Source organism: Ascaphus truei, chromosome 4 (assembly GCF_040206685.1).
Source record: "Ascaphus truei isolate aAscTru1 chromosome 4, aAscTru1.hap1, whole genome shotgun sequence".
Lineage (NCBI taxonomy): Eukaryota > Metazoa > Chordata > Amphibia > Anura > Ascaphidae > Ascaphus > Ascaphus truei.
Window position 1 is genome coordinate 111,987,235 of NC_134486.1, and position 19,941 is coordinate 112,007,175.

General features: G+C 40.0%; 1 protein-coding gene across 3 annotated transcripts in view; it reads right to left on the bottom strand.

Annotated features, from left to right (window-relative positions):
- Nucleotides 1-19,941, bottom strand: part of FEZ2 (fasciculation and elongation protein zeta 2) — a 47,432-nt gene that overhangs the window by 18,411 nt on the left and 9,080 nt on the right. For all 3 annotated transcript variants that reach the window (XM_075596455.1, XM_075596454.1, XM_075596456.1), the window contains exons 2-3: nt 8,647-8,755; nt 657-773 (exon numbers count right to left, since the gene is read on the bottom strand). In XM_075596455.1, coding sequence (XP_075452570.1) covers nt 657-773; nt 8,647-8,755 — 226 coding nt within the window. The remainder of the gene's footprint in view (nt 1-656; nt 774-8,646; nt 8,756-19,941) is intronic.

Consider the following 19,941-nt stretch of genomic DNA (forward strand, 5'->3'; position numbering starts at 1 on the left):
TGACAGAAATCTATGTTGAACATAAAATGGCACTTGAGTTTCATATTTTTGAAAAGCAGAAAAGATTTTTCTAAATTGTGTCTGCATGTCTATGAAAACTATCCTGATATTATGTAAAACTACATTGTTAAAAACACATTTCTAACAATGTTAAACTAGTAGATCCTTATTCAAGTGTATAGGGATGCCACACAGAACTGGCTAATAAACTGATCCCAAGTACACAAGCATGTAAAACAGAAGAGTATATTCGAGTTGGGAAAAAACAAACTATAGTTTAATTAACATTTCAGAGCAACAATAATAATTCAGCTATATATTTTGCTACATTGGTTATGCCTGAATACATTTTATATGGGGGTGTGATTTTAAAAAAAAAATTTTTTTAACTACAATAACCTTATTGTATGGGCTGTAGCCTTCATTCAACAGCATTATAAAAACTAAACAAGTCTAACCATAAAAAGGCAAAATACTACAGCATGGGCGCTCATTTGAATGTCAATAACTAGAATAATCAGATTTGTTTGATGTCTGGGAGACACAGAATTAGAATTCCAAAGACATGAATAAACCTGAGTGAATGTTCAGTCGTTGCCATTATATACAGTATTTATGTTAATGAAAATTATAACTATTATGTACTTGTATTTTACCTGCTCAGCTGTGTAAAGTGGCTCCTCGTTGATGCAAGAAACAATGATTGAATGCATATCTAGCTGTTCCCTCAGCTCCTCATCATCTGACAGGTCAAGGTTCAACTTGTCATTTACCTAAAACCACAAAAAGCATGCTTGATATTGTGCTAATCAGCCAATCAGCACAGCATTTGTAAGCACAGTAATATATTCTTGCATCCAATGTCTTTACAGGGTACTAGTAATACAAATTGCAACAGAGGAATTTTCTTTACTTTAAATGCTACTGTTAATCCCAAAGATACACAAGTTTCATGTTTACTGCACAGTAATATACTGATTCTCTAATGTCCTTGATCTGTAAGAACAGGGCTAGAGTAGAAAAAAATACACCAACGTTTTTCTGGTAAGTACATATTCGGGCTGACTAGTGACCCAACTGTACCCACACCTACAAGAAAAAGGATTTCAAACTACTACAAAATACACCTGTACAATCCTCCACTCTGCGTTATGTTTTTCTTGCCATTTTCTCCTAGTTCATGAATGGTGGTGCCTGTATGTAGATGCATACTGTACAAATGGGGTGAGTTTCTTTGCCTCCCACCTTTCAAGCCATCAGCTAACTTCTGCAATCCATTCTCTTCACCTTGCCCCGTCTATCTTTCCTCCCGGACCTACATACTTTCCTTATTAATACAGATTAAAGGATGCCGATAGGCGTATTAGTCCCAGAAAGAGCAAGAGGTTGTAGGTTGTGATACCTTTCAATGGACCAACATATCAAATCATTCCAGAAAATCTTGCACGATTGATAGGTTGGTCCATTAAAAGATATCACAACCCACGAAGTAGCTTACTTTATTCATCTTCTCCAGTGTTATTAGTGATCCCACAGTGGCAAAGTTGGAAAGTGTGTGCCAGAGGACCTTTTGGTACCAAAAGAGTAAAAGGACATTTGAAGATATGCAAATCAGAACTACTTTTTGAAAGACGTTTCCCCCACCCCATCTAAATATTTTACGGTTGTATTGTAAAAAAAAAATATTTAAAAAACAAAAAATTAATGGTGATTGATTAAACATACAGGATTAATTTATTTCAAGGACATTAATGATGTGCAAATATGAAAATCAAACAACATGTGAAAGTCCCTGAAATGTTCCTGTGTCATCTGTATTCAGTGGGGACAGATGACCTATTTACGGTTGCACAACACATTTCACACTAATCCAGTGTAACATGGATAAGAACACGCCTCAAGTCTCTTCTGCATTTTGCAAATAAGGCACACTTGGTATCAGAAGACATTCAATTCTCAGGAATTGAGGGAAAACATGACCGGTTCACAAATGGTACAAAGACAATATCCTGTTCTCTACTGGTTATATATTAGAGTATATATTCAAGTACCAGTAATTCAAACAGTCTTAAAAATGTAACAAGCTTCACATTTTGTATTTATTTTTAATAGTAAACTTGTATATTAATAGGATGTGTAAAGGATTCACATAAGGTACCTTTAAAAGTATTGTCAGTTCTACAAGGTAAGATCAGGAAGATGGTAAAATTGTTTTTAGATATTAGGGGAACCACCAGTCAATTTATTTTAGGCATTTCTTTAGTATACCCATACAGGCAGTCCTCGGTTATCCGACACAATGCGTTACTCAAAATGGCGTTGGATAGCGAAACGTTGTAAAGCGAAACACGTTTTCCCATAGGAAGACTGTTAAAATGAAAGGTTCCGTTCCTGAAGGCATTTTTAATGCTAAAATACACAAAATATTTTACGCAGACAATAAGATATGCAGCACACACATAAATTATATATTGCATATACTGTATTATATATATAATATAACATAATATATCATAATATGAAAATATTATATATTATATAGTATAATATATATATATTATATACACATAAACAACTTTGCAAAGCATTGTAAGAGTGTTGGATAAGCCGTTTTGGCATTGTAAAAATGAACATAGGTATGTATTGCATAGCGTTGGATAAGCCAGTCGTTGTAAAACGAAGCGTTGTAAAACGAGGACTGCCTGTACTTCTGATTGTAACATGGGGTCCCAGCTCTGTTTACATTTGGGAGTTTTGTGCCTTGCAAGGAATGGCAATTTCAAACACACACAGACCAGAATGAACACATTGAGATTTGTTACGGCTAAGATAATACACCTATATCTTCTACATATGGGTACCACTGATCAATTGAGGGTATCCTCCGCCATTCAAGAGTATTTTGCTACATGTTGTGGTTATATTTGTGTGCACACTGAACACTTCCATTTTATAAGACACCACAGGCACATTTGTATTCCCACAAATATGACAATGGCAATGTATTCTTCTATTCAAAAGAGTACCTCAATATTTGTAAGAATAAATCACTGGGTGGAGCACAAAGGAAAAAATGCAGTCACCCAGTCTGCCTCCCCTTTACTAAGCCTGTTCTTATTGCTGGCATCTACCGCCCCCCTAAACACCCTGACTGATATCACCCAGTTTCTTGGCTCAATTTTCTCTGAATGAGAAGAGCTGCTAGTTCTTGGGGATTTCAACTACAATTGGCTCGACCCTAAAAACAAAATCCAGATACAACTCAAGTCACTTACCCCAACAACTAATTTCCCAACCCACACGGGCAAACCTGAAATCTCACAACCATTCCGTGCTAGACTATTCTCTCCTCTAGCTCCAGCAGAATTCAATCCCCTGGCATCCTCTCGTGACATTTTCAGTGACCATGCAATAGTGTACTGTGTAAGGAAAATCATATCACCCCAATCAAACCCTAAAGTTCTCCTCACTCGAATATTCAGAAACTTGAACCCAAAACAGTTTCTGGTTGATCTTACCAGCTGCCCATGGTAGAGAATCGACTTGATTCCTGACCCCGATTCCGCACTATTTCCAATCCGAGTTCTTAAAACTCGGAAATATCCCTGCTCCACTACGCAGAATAAGAGTACAGGGAGGCCCACCTTCTGTGGGTAACAACCAACCTTATATCGCTCTACCAGCTTCGGGATGGGTTGTGGAAAAGCTACAAAGTAACTGGCACTACCAACGATCTTAATAACTACAGATGCCTGCGAAATATGTGCACAAGGCAAACAAGGCATGCAAAAGCACAATATTACTCTGACAATCGTCACCAGAATACATCAAACCCAGCTAACTTCTGGAAGGTTAACAACATATTCCAGCCTTCTAGCCATCAACAACCATGTAATATCATTAAGGAGGATATTACTCTGTCAAATCTTACTGATATTGCAAATTGTGCTCTGGATAAGGGCACTACATAAAAGTTGTTATAAATAAATAAATGTATTCAATGAATACTTTGTGGGGTGTGCTACTAATTAGTGAAACGTAATCCGAACTACATACATGAACCTCATTCTGGGAGTACCTCTATAGCAGAATGATAAAATGCTGCACACTATTATAATCAGAATAAAGGGGATACAACTACCGGTGCTCCTGGTTCAGGATTCTCTGTATTAATCCAGGGTATAACGAAGGGAAGAAAATCAGTGCTCCACGGATTTGCTCAATAAACTAATTTATTGCCAATAGACTACGTTTCGGCCACACAGGCCTTTCTCAAAAGCAAAAATGGCACAGGCCATTTCTGCTTTTGAGAAAGGCCTGTGTGGCCGTAACGTAGTCTATTGGCAATAAATTAGTTTATTGAGCAAATCCGTGGAGCACTGATTGTCTTCCCTTCGTAGTACCTCTATAGCCCCACCCTCTCCCAACACTGCACACAATTTTACATTTGTCCCGGTATCTGAAGTGGAGATTACACAAGTGCTCCTCAAATTAAAACCAAGCAGCCAATGTGGACCTGTCCTACTGCAATCTAAGTTCATACGACTTGCTGTCCCAGCCATTGCCAAACCGCTTGCTTCCCTAATCAACTCTATTCGGTCTGCAGGCCATATCCCTAACACATGGAAAACTGCCAGAGTTGTCCCAATCTTCAAAAGTGGGGACAAAAACACTGTCTCAAACTACAGGCCAATCTCTCTTCTCCCAATACTATCCAAAGTCATGGAAAAAATGTGTTCACCACCAATGAAGCGATTACTAGACCAAGACAAATTTCCCTAGCCAATTCCAATCTGGCTTTCACCTCAAACACTCCATGGTAACTAACCTGCTAAAAGTTTGCAATGAGATACAGTGTAGAATGGAACAGGGACAACTTACTGGTGCAATATTCTTAGATTTTGCAAAGGCTTTTGATACTGTTGATCATGTTATCTTGCTAAACAAACTCCAGTGCTCTGGAATAGGTAAGCATGCTTTTAGCTAGTTTCATTCATACCCATCAGGTAGATCCCAACAGGTATCTCTTGGGCACTAACTACAACCCCTTGGATATCACCTGTGGTGTCCCGCAAGGCTCTGTTCTGGGGCCCCTACTCTTCCCAGTGTTCATCAATGATCTTCCTACAGCTTGTAAGGGAGCTTCAATACACATGTGTGCAGATGACAATCTTATATGCACACAGACCTAACCTCTCAGACCTTGGACACGTACTTCAATCTGACTTTTTGAGACTTGATAATTGGATTTCCCAAAACAAAACTGTTTTAAACACTGACAAGACTAACAATGGTATTTGGGACCTAGGTTACATTTCTAAAGGTTCCTATGAATGAGCTCCAGATCAGAACAAACTCTAATTCTATCCAAGCCCATTACTAGTTCCAAATATTTGGGCATATGGTTTGACTACCATTTAACATTTGGGTTGCACATTGATAAAAAAAAAAAAAAATTATATATATATATATATATATATATATATATATATATATATATATATATATATATATATATATATATATATATATATATATATATATATATATGAGAGAGAGAGAGAGAGAGAGAGAGAGATATATAGTAGAGTGCAAGGCTCATAGTAAAGTCTGTAATTTATTGACAATAAAATAACGATTAAAAAACACACAGACGCAATTAGATTTCGGACACAGAATTGCGTTAGAAAATGGCTGTGGGGTGTAGTCGGGCCATCAGAAGCATCCACGGTGCTCCGCTGGGTCTTCTCGTGCCTCCTGATTCTATCGCCCTACCGGCGGTTTACTTCCAGGTCACGTGACGTCATTGTAGCGTGTCGTCCTACTTCACAGAAGGGGCGGACTTCTCAGAAGTTTGTGATTAGCTCCCACACACCACCGCTACAGCCCTAGACCGTCCCTGTAAGCCTCACAGCTGACAGGCCGAGCAGAGATACAGCCCTATGCTTTACAAGGAAACTTGTTCCTCTTAGTCAGGGGTTCTGTATCAATATGGATCCCCATGGACTCTGTGTGATAGGGTTAGAACTGATTACAACTAATGTGAAAAGGGGGTGACAGGTTCGTTGAACTTCGTAGAAGGAAGACGTTTTGGATTCACAAAATTGGGGACATTGTCACCAGGGGGTCTCAACGAAGATATTGATCCAGCCTCGTTTTTATGAAATATCTTTCAGACTATAAGAATCCGTCAAACATATTTATATTTTATGATTCTTAAAAACACAATTTTATGATTTATAACAACTGTGTGCCTAAAATCTACTTGCGTCTATGAGTGTTTTAACCGTTATTTTATTGTAAATAAATTACAGACTTCACTATGAGCCTTGCGCTCTCTTCTATAGCTTACAATGGACCTTTGGGTTGGATCCACAAGGAGAGCTGCATCCTCATATATATGGACTAAGTTCACAGTTTGGACTTTGAGATATGTATCTATGCTGTGTGGGGATCACACTGTGAATATAATTTATCATTGGATTTATTTCAATATTTTTTGCTATCCCCGCAGTGGCATGAGCGCTTAGCTGATCTATATACAACTTGTATATTTATTTTGCAAAGGGCTTGCTCCTTCTGTTCAAGTTTTCCAATTTATTTTTTCTTCTCAGCAGGTTAAGTTGCACATTGATACCCCGATAGCCAAAACCTATGCCAAACTAGGAACAAACCCTCCCTTAGTCTGCTGGTCAGAAAGTGCATCGCACAGCAGATGCTGATACCAATTATAGACTATGGGGACATAGTATATGGCACAGCAACCCAAACACACCCTGGCAAACTTGACACCCTCTACAACTTGTTCTCCAATGCAACTACAACACACATCACTGCGAAATGCTCAAAGAACTAGATCATCACTTGAGTCTAGGCGCAAAGTTCATCTTTCATGTCTTGACTTCAAATACTTTCTGGGCAAGCTACAGTACCTGCCTATCTGAACAAGCCCCTCACCCTTACCATACTAGATATGACTCAAAAGACTGCTTATGGTCCCAAGTTTCAACAATGTATCCTGTCGCTCCTCTTACCGTGCACCCCAAAACGAGAACAATCTACCGGAGACTCATAGCCGCCACCAGTCTAAGTTCTTTCAAAACTAAAGCTGTCTCACATTTTAATCTGGTTTGTAACCGTTACATACACCTATACAATAATAATAAATATATATATATTTTTTTTAAACTGTGCATGCAATGTCTTGTATACAATATATACCCTGTTCACTTATATAACTAAGCCCAAGACATACTTGAAAATGAGAGGTAACTCTCAATGTATTACTTCCTTGTAAAGCATTTTATAAATAAATAGTTTCAAGGATTGTGTACAGACCGAGAGGTACATTTCTCAGTAATGAAATAGTATTTAAATCAGTAAGCAGGGCTATGACGAGGTTAAAACAGTACACAACAGTGACAAAAAGTTTAATAAGTAAAACACTATGCAGTGGGAACTGCACCTTTAAGGATTTGTATTTTACCTGCTAGTTTGCGAAAAGGAGCTCTTCATTAATGGATTTTAAAATACTACCGCAAACCCAATTAAACTGGTAATTACGTTCTTAATCAGATTACATTGAGCAAAACCGCACAAAGACCTACTTTTTACTAGGCATCAGGGGTTACAGCCTTTAATGCCATTAGTAGTATAGTAGTATTAGTAGCTGGTGTTCAGTACTGTAGTGACATGAAGATCTATCTACAGCATATTCAGCTGTGCACTGCAAATTATCCCATGTCAACTGTCTTCATCAAAATAATAAAAATAACACAAGTGCCAGCAACAGTTGTTACCAAAAAATGATTTAATCAATCTGAATACATAATGGAAACTTATTTTGTACAAAAGAGTTGACCCCAGGCCACACTATAATTTACACTGTGTGTAGTAGTTTTGCTCAGACCAAACAATTCAAAGTGAGCACATTTGACTCAAATACATACATTCACTGACACTTGATCATTGAGTTTCTAAAATATTGCTTCTAAATAAAAATCCAGCCACGATGTTCCAGGGAAACCATGAAGGCCATTGGCAAGCTGGCAATTAGAAATGTCACACCCTGAATGCAGACGGACTATGGACTACTCTTTACCTCGCCACACCAGAGATGGTTTCCTTCAAAAGCAAAGATAGCTATAGATTTAGAGACAATACAGGGTTGGACAAAAATATAAAATACTTAGGAGCCAGCCAGACACACACGTACTTCTCCCATGCTACTGTGCATGAAGAGCAGGAGGGCTCGGACTAGCTCCGCCTTTGTCTCCTGCTCTTCGATCTCCCCGCTCTACTCACTGAGCTTCGGGGTGGTGACTTGACCGGTCAATCACCACTGTTGCCAGTTTCAGCGTGTCAGATTTGGTTTTGATGAGGCTGGGGAGTGCTGTTGCCGGGTCACAGCTGTGATTGACAGGTCAGTCATCTCTGCGCACAGCACAGGCGCCAACGGGGAAATTTGAGGAGTCTGTGTTACCAGGCTTTCCATCCCTGAAATAATAGAATACATACTTGGAAATGACAAAAAGGACATGTGCCCACTTATCTTTACAAGCTTCCACAGCATCATACTTATACTCCTCATAAATGACATTCAAAGACCTTTCTGCAGCTAAATAACATATTCTACAGATAACTTACAGCTTTATCCAAAAGGTTCAGTGTTGGCAAGTGTAAGGCTCGGGTGTGAGACGACTTCCAATCAACAGGCATCACATTGCCATAGTTGTCCGTCAAAGCATTCCAAATTCTAGAGAGAAAGTCAGAGAATTAACTTCCATAAACTACATAGTAAATAAACATATCACTTGTGGTGCATTTGCATGTCTCAGAAATGTCTGCAACCCAGTCTTTCCCCATTATCACTTAGCAAACCGTGCTTCCGCTGCAGCAAGGTATTCTGGGTAATGACACAACCTTACTGCTCATCCATTTTGAAATGGACCCCTATGAGCTTATGCCAGCCGTATTACACATCTTTTCAGCACAGCCTGGGTTAAATAAGTGCACAGCCAGTAAACACATTGCAAAAATAATTTCTGTATCTATAAACACAAATTGTTTCAAACATCTGACATGAATTAAAATGTATTCCCATTTTGACTACCAATTCAACAATGTGTGTTACATCCTCCAATGAGATTACAAATGATCACATTTCCTGAATGAACGGTCAAACTGCTATAGGAGACTTTCCAGAAGAGAGATGTCATTACTGTTAAGTGGCTAATAAAACGGTTTGGAACCAATTCCGATCCTTTGTGCACGGTCAGCAAAGGGGCGGGAGCGGGGGTGGGAAACCACAAACCCCATTTAGAATTATTTTGGTTTCACAAACGTAATCTTCAGGTTAACAAACAATTCATTCAAGTGACAAATCAAGTGGTGGAAGAAACAAATGGCTAAAGAAGCCAGAGCCTAAATGTGTGCTACCTGTAAAAGGCTGCATGCTGAGCAAATCTACAGAGAGATAAAATAACTGAAAGTGCAGTGCTGGAAACAAAGTGGAAACTTAAACTAAAGATTGGCTGGAGCAGTGTGCCTTGGTGGGGTATCATCATTGCAATCAATTTGCTGGTGTCTGCACTGCAGGGGGATAATGACATTACTCATTACAATTGCTGGATGCAAGCATTTGACGACTGTATTTGCTACATTCCCAAGAGTTACCAAAAGAATACTAGGCAGCTATTGTAGGCAGGTTCCTGTGGAATTAAAAAAAGGTTCAAACAAATTTTTTTTTGGACATTTTGTACTAATCTCATGCCACCAACAAATTGTCACATCCACCACCTTAAGTAATGCCACTGCAGAAGTATTAAAGCTTGTGGATTCTGATGCTTGATCAATCATAAAGGACTCAAAGATATCCTCAGATAACCTTTTCTTCAGATTGAACACCATAAGCAGTTGTGTGTATGCTTGAGGACATTTCTGAGCTTCTGGAAATTTAATGAGGCCATTTTCTCTTCTCAATTTTGTCCATGTCAGTGCAGCCATCCAGCTCCAACACCTCTCCCTATCCCTGTTAATATTAGATTGATGAATCTTACCCAATTTAACTCCAGAAGTGCCAATATGAAGAGGTTAAAAACAAAGTGACCCTTCAGTGGCAGAGGGACTAGAAATGCATGACTCTGCATAGGCTTAATAACTTTCTCATTGACAAATTAACATGAGATGAGAAGAAATCCACTTTCCCTGTATTAATCACTTGGAATACATTTAGTACCACTTACAAATTAATATATGGCCAACACCTATAATAATAAAAAAATAAATAAAAAAAAAAAAACACGACTACAGTTTGGAGGTATTCCCTACAGCCATACAGTGGTTTACAGTATAGTGTCGATGAGGCCACATTTAAACTGCAGTCACAGGCAAATAAAATATTCCTCAAGTTTATATTGTAAACTTTTTTTGTTTGTTATAAAAAGGAACCAGGACCCGGTTGCACTTTAGAGAAAGAGAATCTTGGAAGGGTACCTTCAAAACAATCGGCTTCCATTACCAAAACCAGAAATTATTAAAACAAAAATTAGCTCCCTCATTTAAAATAAAACATTTTTTTTTTTAAAAAGGGAAGAATTATATTCATCCCCTAACCCAGCGGTGCGCAAACTGGGGGGCGCGAGACTGCCTGCGGGGGCCGCACGGTTTACAGAGGCCCTGCGCACTTAAACCAAGTGCCGGGGGAGCTGCAGGGCCTCTGTAAACCTTTACTTTCCTTGGCTGCACACGCGTCGCCACGGCAACGCGACGTCATGATGCCAGAGCCGAGGTAAGTGGGGTTGAGGGAGGGGGGGGGGGGGGGGGCGCAGTGACCGCCGGCAGGGGGGCACAGGGAAAAAAGTTTGCTCCCCTCCTGGCCCCCATGGGATACCATTTCCTGTACCTCGCCTGGGCTGAGAGCACGCGATTTTCGGGTACTCCAATCAACAAGTCGTGAGTAATTTTCATATATATTACATTCTCGGACTAGCTCATATTTTCCAGTGTCTAGCTCTAGGGGAGATAGAGAGAGATCAATGCCATACCGGCGGGTGCAATATATGTTAATTTCTCCTCATAGGAGCCCATTGACTGCTTTGGATTTCATTAGGAGCCCGATTTCATGGCATATTGTATAGAACTTGTACCTTTGATGAATGCATCATCTTAACTACTATCTTAAAATTTGCAAATATGAACTGACCTTTTTGCACTTTGATCACTGTTTTGGGGGAACACGTGCCCCGATTTTTTTCTATTATATTCAAAGAGATCAAATTATTACATCGGCTCATCAGGAATAACAGAGGAACAGTTAGGTATTTGCTGGTTGCAAAACAGGGTCAGTTGAGTTCCAGAAGGTCCATTGGTTATGGCAAGTTATACAGAACTGAAATTAATGGGATTCAGCAGCAGAGACCCCCTGATTCAATGTATATAAAAGAAATTGCAAAAAAAATGTGCCGTCTTGGATTGCTAATTTAATATGTTAAGACATTGATGCTTTATAACGACTACTGACTTTTTGCCCTTAACACTAGGGATACTCAAATAAGTATATGGTGATAAAAGGAAAAAAAGCGCAAACCTATAAATAGGATAATATATATATGGTGAAAAGTGAAAATTTAAATGTAAACCAATGTGGTACAATTAGAGTGCTTGCGTGCTCATATATCAGATGCTGCCAGATGTCTGCGGTCTCCCAACCGCAATACCACAAAATACAAATAATAAGTATCAGCGGCGCAATCTGAATAAATATGTAAATACGTGCAATAGTGAGAAAAACAATCCTGGGACTCCCAGAAGAAGTCAAAAATGGGCGCAACGCGCAGGGCTTTTTGGAAACTTGAGGCCACCGTACCGGCACGCAGACGTCCTGGAGCCCTGCTATTCTGATACTGTGAGATGCAGACTAGGGAAGCCATGTGCACACGGAGGACATGCGGCCGGAGTGACAAGAGCCAGGCTGGAGTGCGCCTCAAGTCACTCATCGCGTTTTACCAGTGGAGAGATTGTGAGTGTGTCCTTCGCCCTCTGTGTTGTTTGTGTATCCATAAGTAAAACGTTAATGCACCATATGTTTTTTCCCCATATGAGGTTCTCAACGGTTCATTACCTCATCAACATCCTGTTCCACGGAAGCATCCGTTTGCAACCAGTGCAAATTGTCACCCAGTAAATTTTGCACAGGATTGTTTTTCACACTATTGCACTTATTATTCACATATTTATTCAGATTGCACCGCCGATACCTATAGTTTGTATCAAATAAGTACATGACCTGATATCACATCTGTCAAATAATGCTTCATTTGTTCACACCATTAAGCATCAACTATATCAGCGGTGCGCAAACTGGGGGAGCGTGAGATTTTTTTGGGTGGGCGCAGGCGGTTGCAGAGGTCCTGTGCTCTTCCCCAAGGCATTTAAATTAAATCCCGGGGGACCACGCGAGGCCTCTGCAACCTCTCCTTACCGGGATTCAGACGGCTTCAGGACGTGTGAAGGATGCCGCGGGGTCATGTGACATCAGTTACCTTGGTAACGGGACGTCAAATTACGCCGCGGGTCACGTGACCCCAAGGTAAGGAGGGGGGCACACAATGGAGCAGAGCAGGGAGAGGGGGTACAGCAAAAAAAGTTTGCACGCCCCTGAACTATGTAATATTTTTTTCCTATTCCATGAAGTTTTAGTGAAAGGATAATTCTAGAAGACATCTTACTGCAGCTGTGATGTGTGTACTAGTGTGTTAAACCAGGGGCACGCAAACTTTTTTTTCTGCACCAACTCTGCCTGTGCTTGTCCGGTGGTATGCCGCACACCCCCCCCCCCCTTAACTTGCGCGGCATAAAATGACATCTGACCCGCGGCCTTATTTGACGTCACGTTACCGTAGCAACTGACATGACGCCGCGTTGCCATGGTCACGCGTCCTGAGGCCGGCTAAACCTTGGCAAGTAGAGGTTGCAGAGGCCTCGCGGTCCCCCGGCAACGGCCCACACCACTTCAGAAAAATCTGCCACCCCCCCTGGGGGGCGCACCCCCCAGTTTGCACACCGCTGTATTAAACCTAAGCAGGCATAGGGAATCAGCCCAAGACTGACAGTGATCCAGGTTTGGTAATTAAATTGGCAGGATACTTAATGTTCTCCTTCAGACTGCAGATGTGTTCGCTTTTTATGCTGTTTGGACTTAGGCCACCTCTTGGGCTTTATTAACTACTTGGCTGTCAAAAGGATAGCAACGTACTGCATAATAAAAAAACCTCTACCAAACAAACTGTATATTATTGTGATAGTGATGTCTGCCTTATACTTAGTTCTCTCAATTAAACAATAGAGTGAACAGTGTAATTGTGGTAAACGCCTGCATGTTTTTATAAAAGCACATAGAAAGAAGAAAATGTTTTGAGAGCACTTGAATTAGTAAACAGCATTACCTTGGCCTAGATCCTACATTTATTTCTTTATGTTAAAAACAAGTATACTGTAGATCTTTCTATGAAATAGAAACAGAGGAAAAATGTTACGCAAACATGTGCAAATTAGGAAATATCAGTTACTGTATGTAGAAATCATGCAGCATGTAACAAATGGTTACAAAAACATGTTGCAAAAAAAAAATATCAGATTTGCATCATTTTCAAAAGATTTATTACATGGTAAACTAGCCTCTCGGTCCTACTTGCAGATTTTGCAAGATTTGAAGGATTACTAAAAGCAACAAAATAAATGCGCCTTTGCAAAAATGGCCTGTGATGGATTATACAATAATTCTCACTTAGACCTTTGCTAGTCCGTGTTTTCTTTCGTCGAGCCTTGTTAGGGTTCACTTGTATAATCATCTTCAACAAGTCAGAAAGAACAAGAATATTTTTATACATACAGTGGTGTGAAAAAGTACAGCCTCGTTGAATTCTATGGTTTTACATATCAGGACATAACAATCATCTGTTCCTTAGCAGGTCTTAAAATTAGGTAAATACAACCTCAGATGAACAACAACACATGACATATTACACTATGTCATGATTTAATTAACAAAAATAAAGCCAAAATGGAGAAGCCATGTGTGAAAAACGAAGTATATCTTATGTTTCAATAGCTTGTAGAACCACCTTTTGCAGCAATAACTTGAAGTAATCGTTTTCTGTATGACTATATCAGTCTCTCACATCGTTGTGGAGAAATTTTGGCCCACTATTCTATACAATGTTGCTGCAGTTCATTGAGGTTTACGGGCATTTATTTATGCACAACTCTCCTAAGGTCCCGCCACAGCATTTCAATCAGGTTGAGGTCTGGACTTTGACTGGGCCATTGCAACACCTTGATTCTTTTCTTTTTCAGCCATTCTGTTGTAGATTTGCTGGTGTGCTTGGTATCATTGTCCTGTTGCATGACCCAATTTCAGACAAGCTTTAGCTGTCAGACAGATGGCCTAACATTTGACTCTAGAATACTTTTGTATACAGAGGAGTTCATAGTCGACTCAATGACTGCAAGGTTCCCAGGTCCTGTGGCTGCAAAACAAGCCCAAATCATCACCCCTCCACCACCGTGCTTGACAGTTGGTATGAGGTGTTTGTGCTGATATGCTGTGTTTGGTTTTCGCCAAACGTGGCGCTGTGCATTATGGCCAAACATCTCCACTTTGGTCTCGTCTGTCCAAAAGGACATTGTTCCAGAAGTCTTGTGGTTTGTTCAGATGCAACTTTGCAAACCTAAGCCGTGCTGCCATGTTCTTTTTAGAGAGAAGAGGCTTTCTCCTGGCAACCCTTCCAAAGAAAACATACTTGTTCAGTCTTTTTCTAATTGTACTGTCATGAACTTTAACATTTAACATGCTAACTGAAGCCTGTAGGCTTTTATAGAGGTGGTCACACTTGCTGATGATCAATTAATCAAGGGCATTTGATTAGCAGCACCTGACTGCTACTTAGCATCTTAATTCCTATGGAAGCAGTAAGGGTGTACTTAGTTTTGCACACATGGCTTCTCCATTTTGGCTTTAGTTTTGTTAAATAAATCATGACACAGTGTAATATGTCATGTGTTGTTTTTACCTAATTTTTAGACCTGCTAAGGAACAGATGATTGTTATTATGTCCTGATATATAAAACCATAGAATTCAACGAGGACACACACACACACACACACCCACCCACCACACACCCACGGGGATAGCAGGTTGCAATTTAAAAAAAAAGCAGGAGTTGGAAACAAATCTACACAATGCAGCAATTTCAATAGGGGCAATCCCTCCTAGGTCCAGAATGAACTAATTCCAGTGGCCTGTTTAAGGGGTCTCTTCTAGGTAATTGATTTTTTTTTTTTTAACCCAAATTAGACACCTATCACTACTATTTAAAAAGTTAGTCTTGGGAGGGGTTTGTTTGCCTCTAGAGGGGTGCACAAACTTTTCCCTGCGCCCCCCTGCTCGCGCCTCTATAAGCACCCCCCGACCCACAAAATCTCATGCCCCCCCCCCCAGTTTCCGCACCCCTGCTCTAGAGGGCTACTCTTGTGCCACAGAGTGATCAGCAAGTGCGTGTACAACCAGAGCCCCATATCCCCACCTCCCCTTACCTGGTTCTCTGAGGACAGGGGGAGATAATGGTAAAGAAACAATTGACTGAAACACTTCCACATTCAGAGGCCTAAAAGAAAGTCATCTACACCTTAAGTGCAAGGGGAGAATTCTATATCTGCCAAAAACGATGTTCGGGTTGGGTACAGAGTATATAGAATTTACGCCCAGGACTGCTGGCGCAAACAAACTAGTGACAGAATATATCAGTGCATTTATTATATACACTTCATTTCACACGATTGTCAACCATGTCATTTGAACAAAGTTTTCAATATTTTTTCGTCGAAAATTGTAATAAACATTGATAAGACAAAGTAGGTGTACATTTTGCAAAAGCAGTAACATCCCTGCCACTGAAACAGGTGAATCTGATTCACACACCAAATAACCTTTTAGAAGTCACCCCTCTCTTTACACAGGCACTAAATGTATTGGACTATAAGCACAAAAGGGCAGGGACCTGTGTCTGAAAAAAAAACCCATGTGCAACACAATGTATTCCGAATATACACATATACAAAAATGATAGACGATACCGTTCTGTGGCTAGCCACAGAACGGTATTGTCTATTCGTTTTTGATTATTACGCTCGGCTAACACGGTACAGATACACACACACACATACACACACTCTCCTTTAATGCCACGGTGGAGTAAAGTTCTGGATTACTCCTCCTCCCTTAATATCCATCTATACACACGTTGGTTCAATCCTGCAAAAGTACATGGAAAATTGATTAAAAGCAATTAAAAAGCATTTTTTTCAATTCAAAGCTGCACAACACATTTGTGTGAGTGTTTGGAAGAAAGTCACTTTCTGAATTAAATGCTTACGGATCCATCGGCATTAAAATAGTTCGATAAAATACCCCGTTTCATCTAAACCACAGTGGCATACTTCAGGGATTAATTAGGTTTTCCAATTTGCTGCGAGTTACATCTGCTTCTGTATTGCAGCTATTTCGTAACGTAACATTTCTTACAAAACAAAGTTGAAGGAGCCTAACCGACTCATCAACTCCCCATATTGCTGCTAGCCATGGGTTTAGAAATTAAGCCAAAGCATAAAATCCCAATGGGACAAGATGTTTGGTTTGATCGCTTATGAATTAAAACCATACCTTCACTGATAAAACTACTCTTAAACCTAACCAAAAAAAAAACCAAACAAGTCATGATGATATTTAAGATAAACATGATAAATTTATGGGGGGGGGGAAGGAAAATAAATAAATAAAAAGAAGTACTGTGCTTGCTCAGAAATCAGAATGGGCGTCTAAAAATAAACTTGTTACCCAGTCTTCAGAATAGGTACCAGTGTGCATGCTGTTTCTATTCAGCCAGTGGATTTCTCTCTGCAGAAAGATAATCTGAGAATAACTGCTTACGGATATACCTGCTTTAGTCTTTTGTAAAATACCGGTAATGATATGGAAGGCTTTTCAACCCATCCTTTGACAAGTAAGATGGCCCACCAGACAAGCATGGCAACTACCCCTGTGCCCCTGAAACATTGTATGCAAGATTTAAGCATTTATTAGATTTGCAGTGATCTAGAATAGATTTAATGCCCTTCACTAACTCAGACTAATTGGGCATAAATGGGTAACTTGCCAGCTTTGATTCCTAAAATAAAACAAACAACTCTACAAAGACAATAGCCTAAAAAGCTCATTGAGGATTTCTACTTTCTATTGCCAATATATTTGTTTTCTAGCTAGTGTTAAGTGCTATTCCCAAAATACCACAATTACGTTAAACAAAGCAAGTTATTTCAATAACATTTTTAAATGTTGCATATTTATGCTAGAATAAAAAAAGTGGGACGTCATATCAAAATTGACTCATTTTCTAGTAATTCAACTTTTTTTTTTTTACGTCAGTGGCAAGTAATATGGGTATGAGTGGGTGTTAAGGAGTGCTAAAGCTTGGCACCCTTTTATGGATCTGGGCCCAAAACGGAATACCATATTATGAGCAATGCTCATAGATCTTTTGCCATGTGATGGGACCACACCTATTTTTATTTACACACAGTTCCACTTTTTATTGAAATAAAAAGTGCATTATTTTAGGAAGCACCTCTTTCTGTAGGGCTAAAATGTTTGCTTGTTGGACTCAAATTCTTTATAGTATTTATTTCCCCCCCCACTATTGTGCTGTGCTGGTATTTTGGAACACAGTTGTAATCATTACAGACTTTAAGTATAAACAACTGGTTTTAAATTGTGGAGAAGCCAATAGAAAAATATTTTACAAATATTCATACAATGTGCATTGTGAAGTCAGGCACAGATCACTATATTTTGAAGCCATTTTAACCACTGCATATGCATATTTATATACAAACCACAAATCACCATGAAATTAACATATTGGCTGAAAGCACAGATTACCGTCGCTTTCTCTATAAGACGTATAAGCGATACAAACCAGGCAATAAACAGACATGATCTTCATTCCTCTGCATTAACATTAGAAAGCACAGATCACAAATCAGGTAATGAGTTGGATAATATGCCGCTTCAAACATAATTTCAAATGACAAAAAGGAATCATTCAAGAATAGGAGCACTTGCAGTTAATCCTTGAAGCCGCCACGGTGCTCAATCATCCAAAACAAGAGAGGATCGTATTGAATCCAAAAATAGATGGGCACTCAAACGGACTTATGGGGAGGGTTGAGAGAAAAAAAAAAAAAAGTTATTTTAACGTTTAATGAGATTGATTTTTCGGTCCCACTTTGGACCTTTATCAAAATGACAAAAAAAAAAAAAGTGTCAAACGATAACACACAAAAAAAGTCTACAATAGTGATCAGTGCAATGGCGTACCCAGATGTGTAACTTCCAAGACACGCCTTACAACAAAATACTGAAGACTATTAAAAACATTATTTTTGTAAGTATTCCTATCATAGGAACTTTAAATGCTCAAAAACCTAAAGAACGATTTATTTTCTGATACATTGACTGTCTATGGTATGATACACATTTTTCGCACCAGTTAAACAGTACCATTCAAGAGTAGAAGCTTGAGGAATAAGAAGAGGGGATGCGAGAAAAACAGCTAGTTCCCTGCAAAAAAGGTGGTCCATGTGAACGCGTTAGGGGTGGACAAAAACATAAATTAAATTACTTGGGTTCCGACACGCCCCTCCCCTTACCATTGTGTGACGAGAGCAGAGTCCAGGATCGCTCAGACTCTCTCCCAGCCCTCACACGCCTCTGCCACCCACTGTCTGCTCTTAATCCCCCACGCACTGCACACTAAGCAGCCCGGTGGTGATTGGATGGTGAAAGCGTTCGCAAGGCAGCATTAGGCATGGATGCTGGAGAGTGCTGTTGACTTTTGCAGGGGAGATTGACGGGTTTGAGTGGCACCAATCCAGGCGCTAAATTTTAGGCACCCAGGATTTCTCTGTGTGAAGAATTCATTTCTACAACAAAAGTCTAAAAAAGGTGCGTTTTCCATGCAGCCAAACTGAAAAGCAGCGTTTATGACATGATTCAATGGGCACTTATCTCCCAGGGGCTAAAATCGATGTCAACCACAATTCTCAGCATTGTACTGCAATCACAGCAAAGCAATCAAAAACAAAGTAATAATCAATTGTGCAGCTGCAACCACCCATTAACAGCCCAGAGCAGGAAAGCCATGTAGTACAAAGCAAAGCTACAGCAACTCTGAGCTACCGATCAGCAGCAAAGTCAAAACATGTGCTGAACGTCTCCAGAAAACAAGGAAAGCATAGTAAACTTTTGACATTACAAAATAATTCTGGCAATATCAGAGTTCAAACAATTCAGTTAATATTTTATTAATGGTGTTTTGGCCTCATGCTGCTAATTTCTAGAAAGATTCCGCTCTCAAACACCAGTGCATAGATGACCCTGTATCTGTTTGTGTACGAGTGTATTTCCGAGAGCTGTGAGTACTCCCGATCAGTTCATCTGCAACTCCAGAAATGTCAAGTCTCACAGGAGTTTCTGTATATCACTGTAATGCCGCTACCCACGGCGCCCGCTGCGGCTCTTACCTCCGCTGTCGGGGCGCAAGGCACCCGGTCCCGTGCTCTCTCCTTCCCTGCAGCTCCTGCTGCTCATGCGCGCCGCCGGGGCAGACCCCCGCGCGCGTCTACTGTTACTACTGTACTGTACTGTCTACTGTACTGCTGTAGGGCGGTGGTTTTCCTGTATCCCCAACTCGGTCTCGCGGTCCAGTCCGGTTTGTGGTGAGCACTCCTATATTCCCGTGACATTATGCTCAGCCCAACAGACCTGGACTCTGCCGAAGTGGGTCGACGCTTAGGCGAACACGATGGCCTGTTTAAGGAAGTAG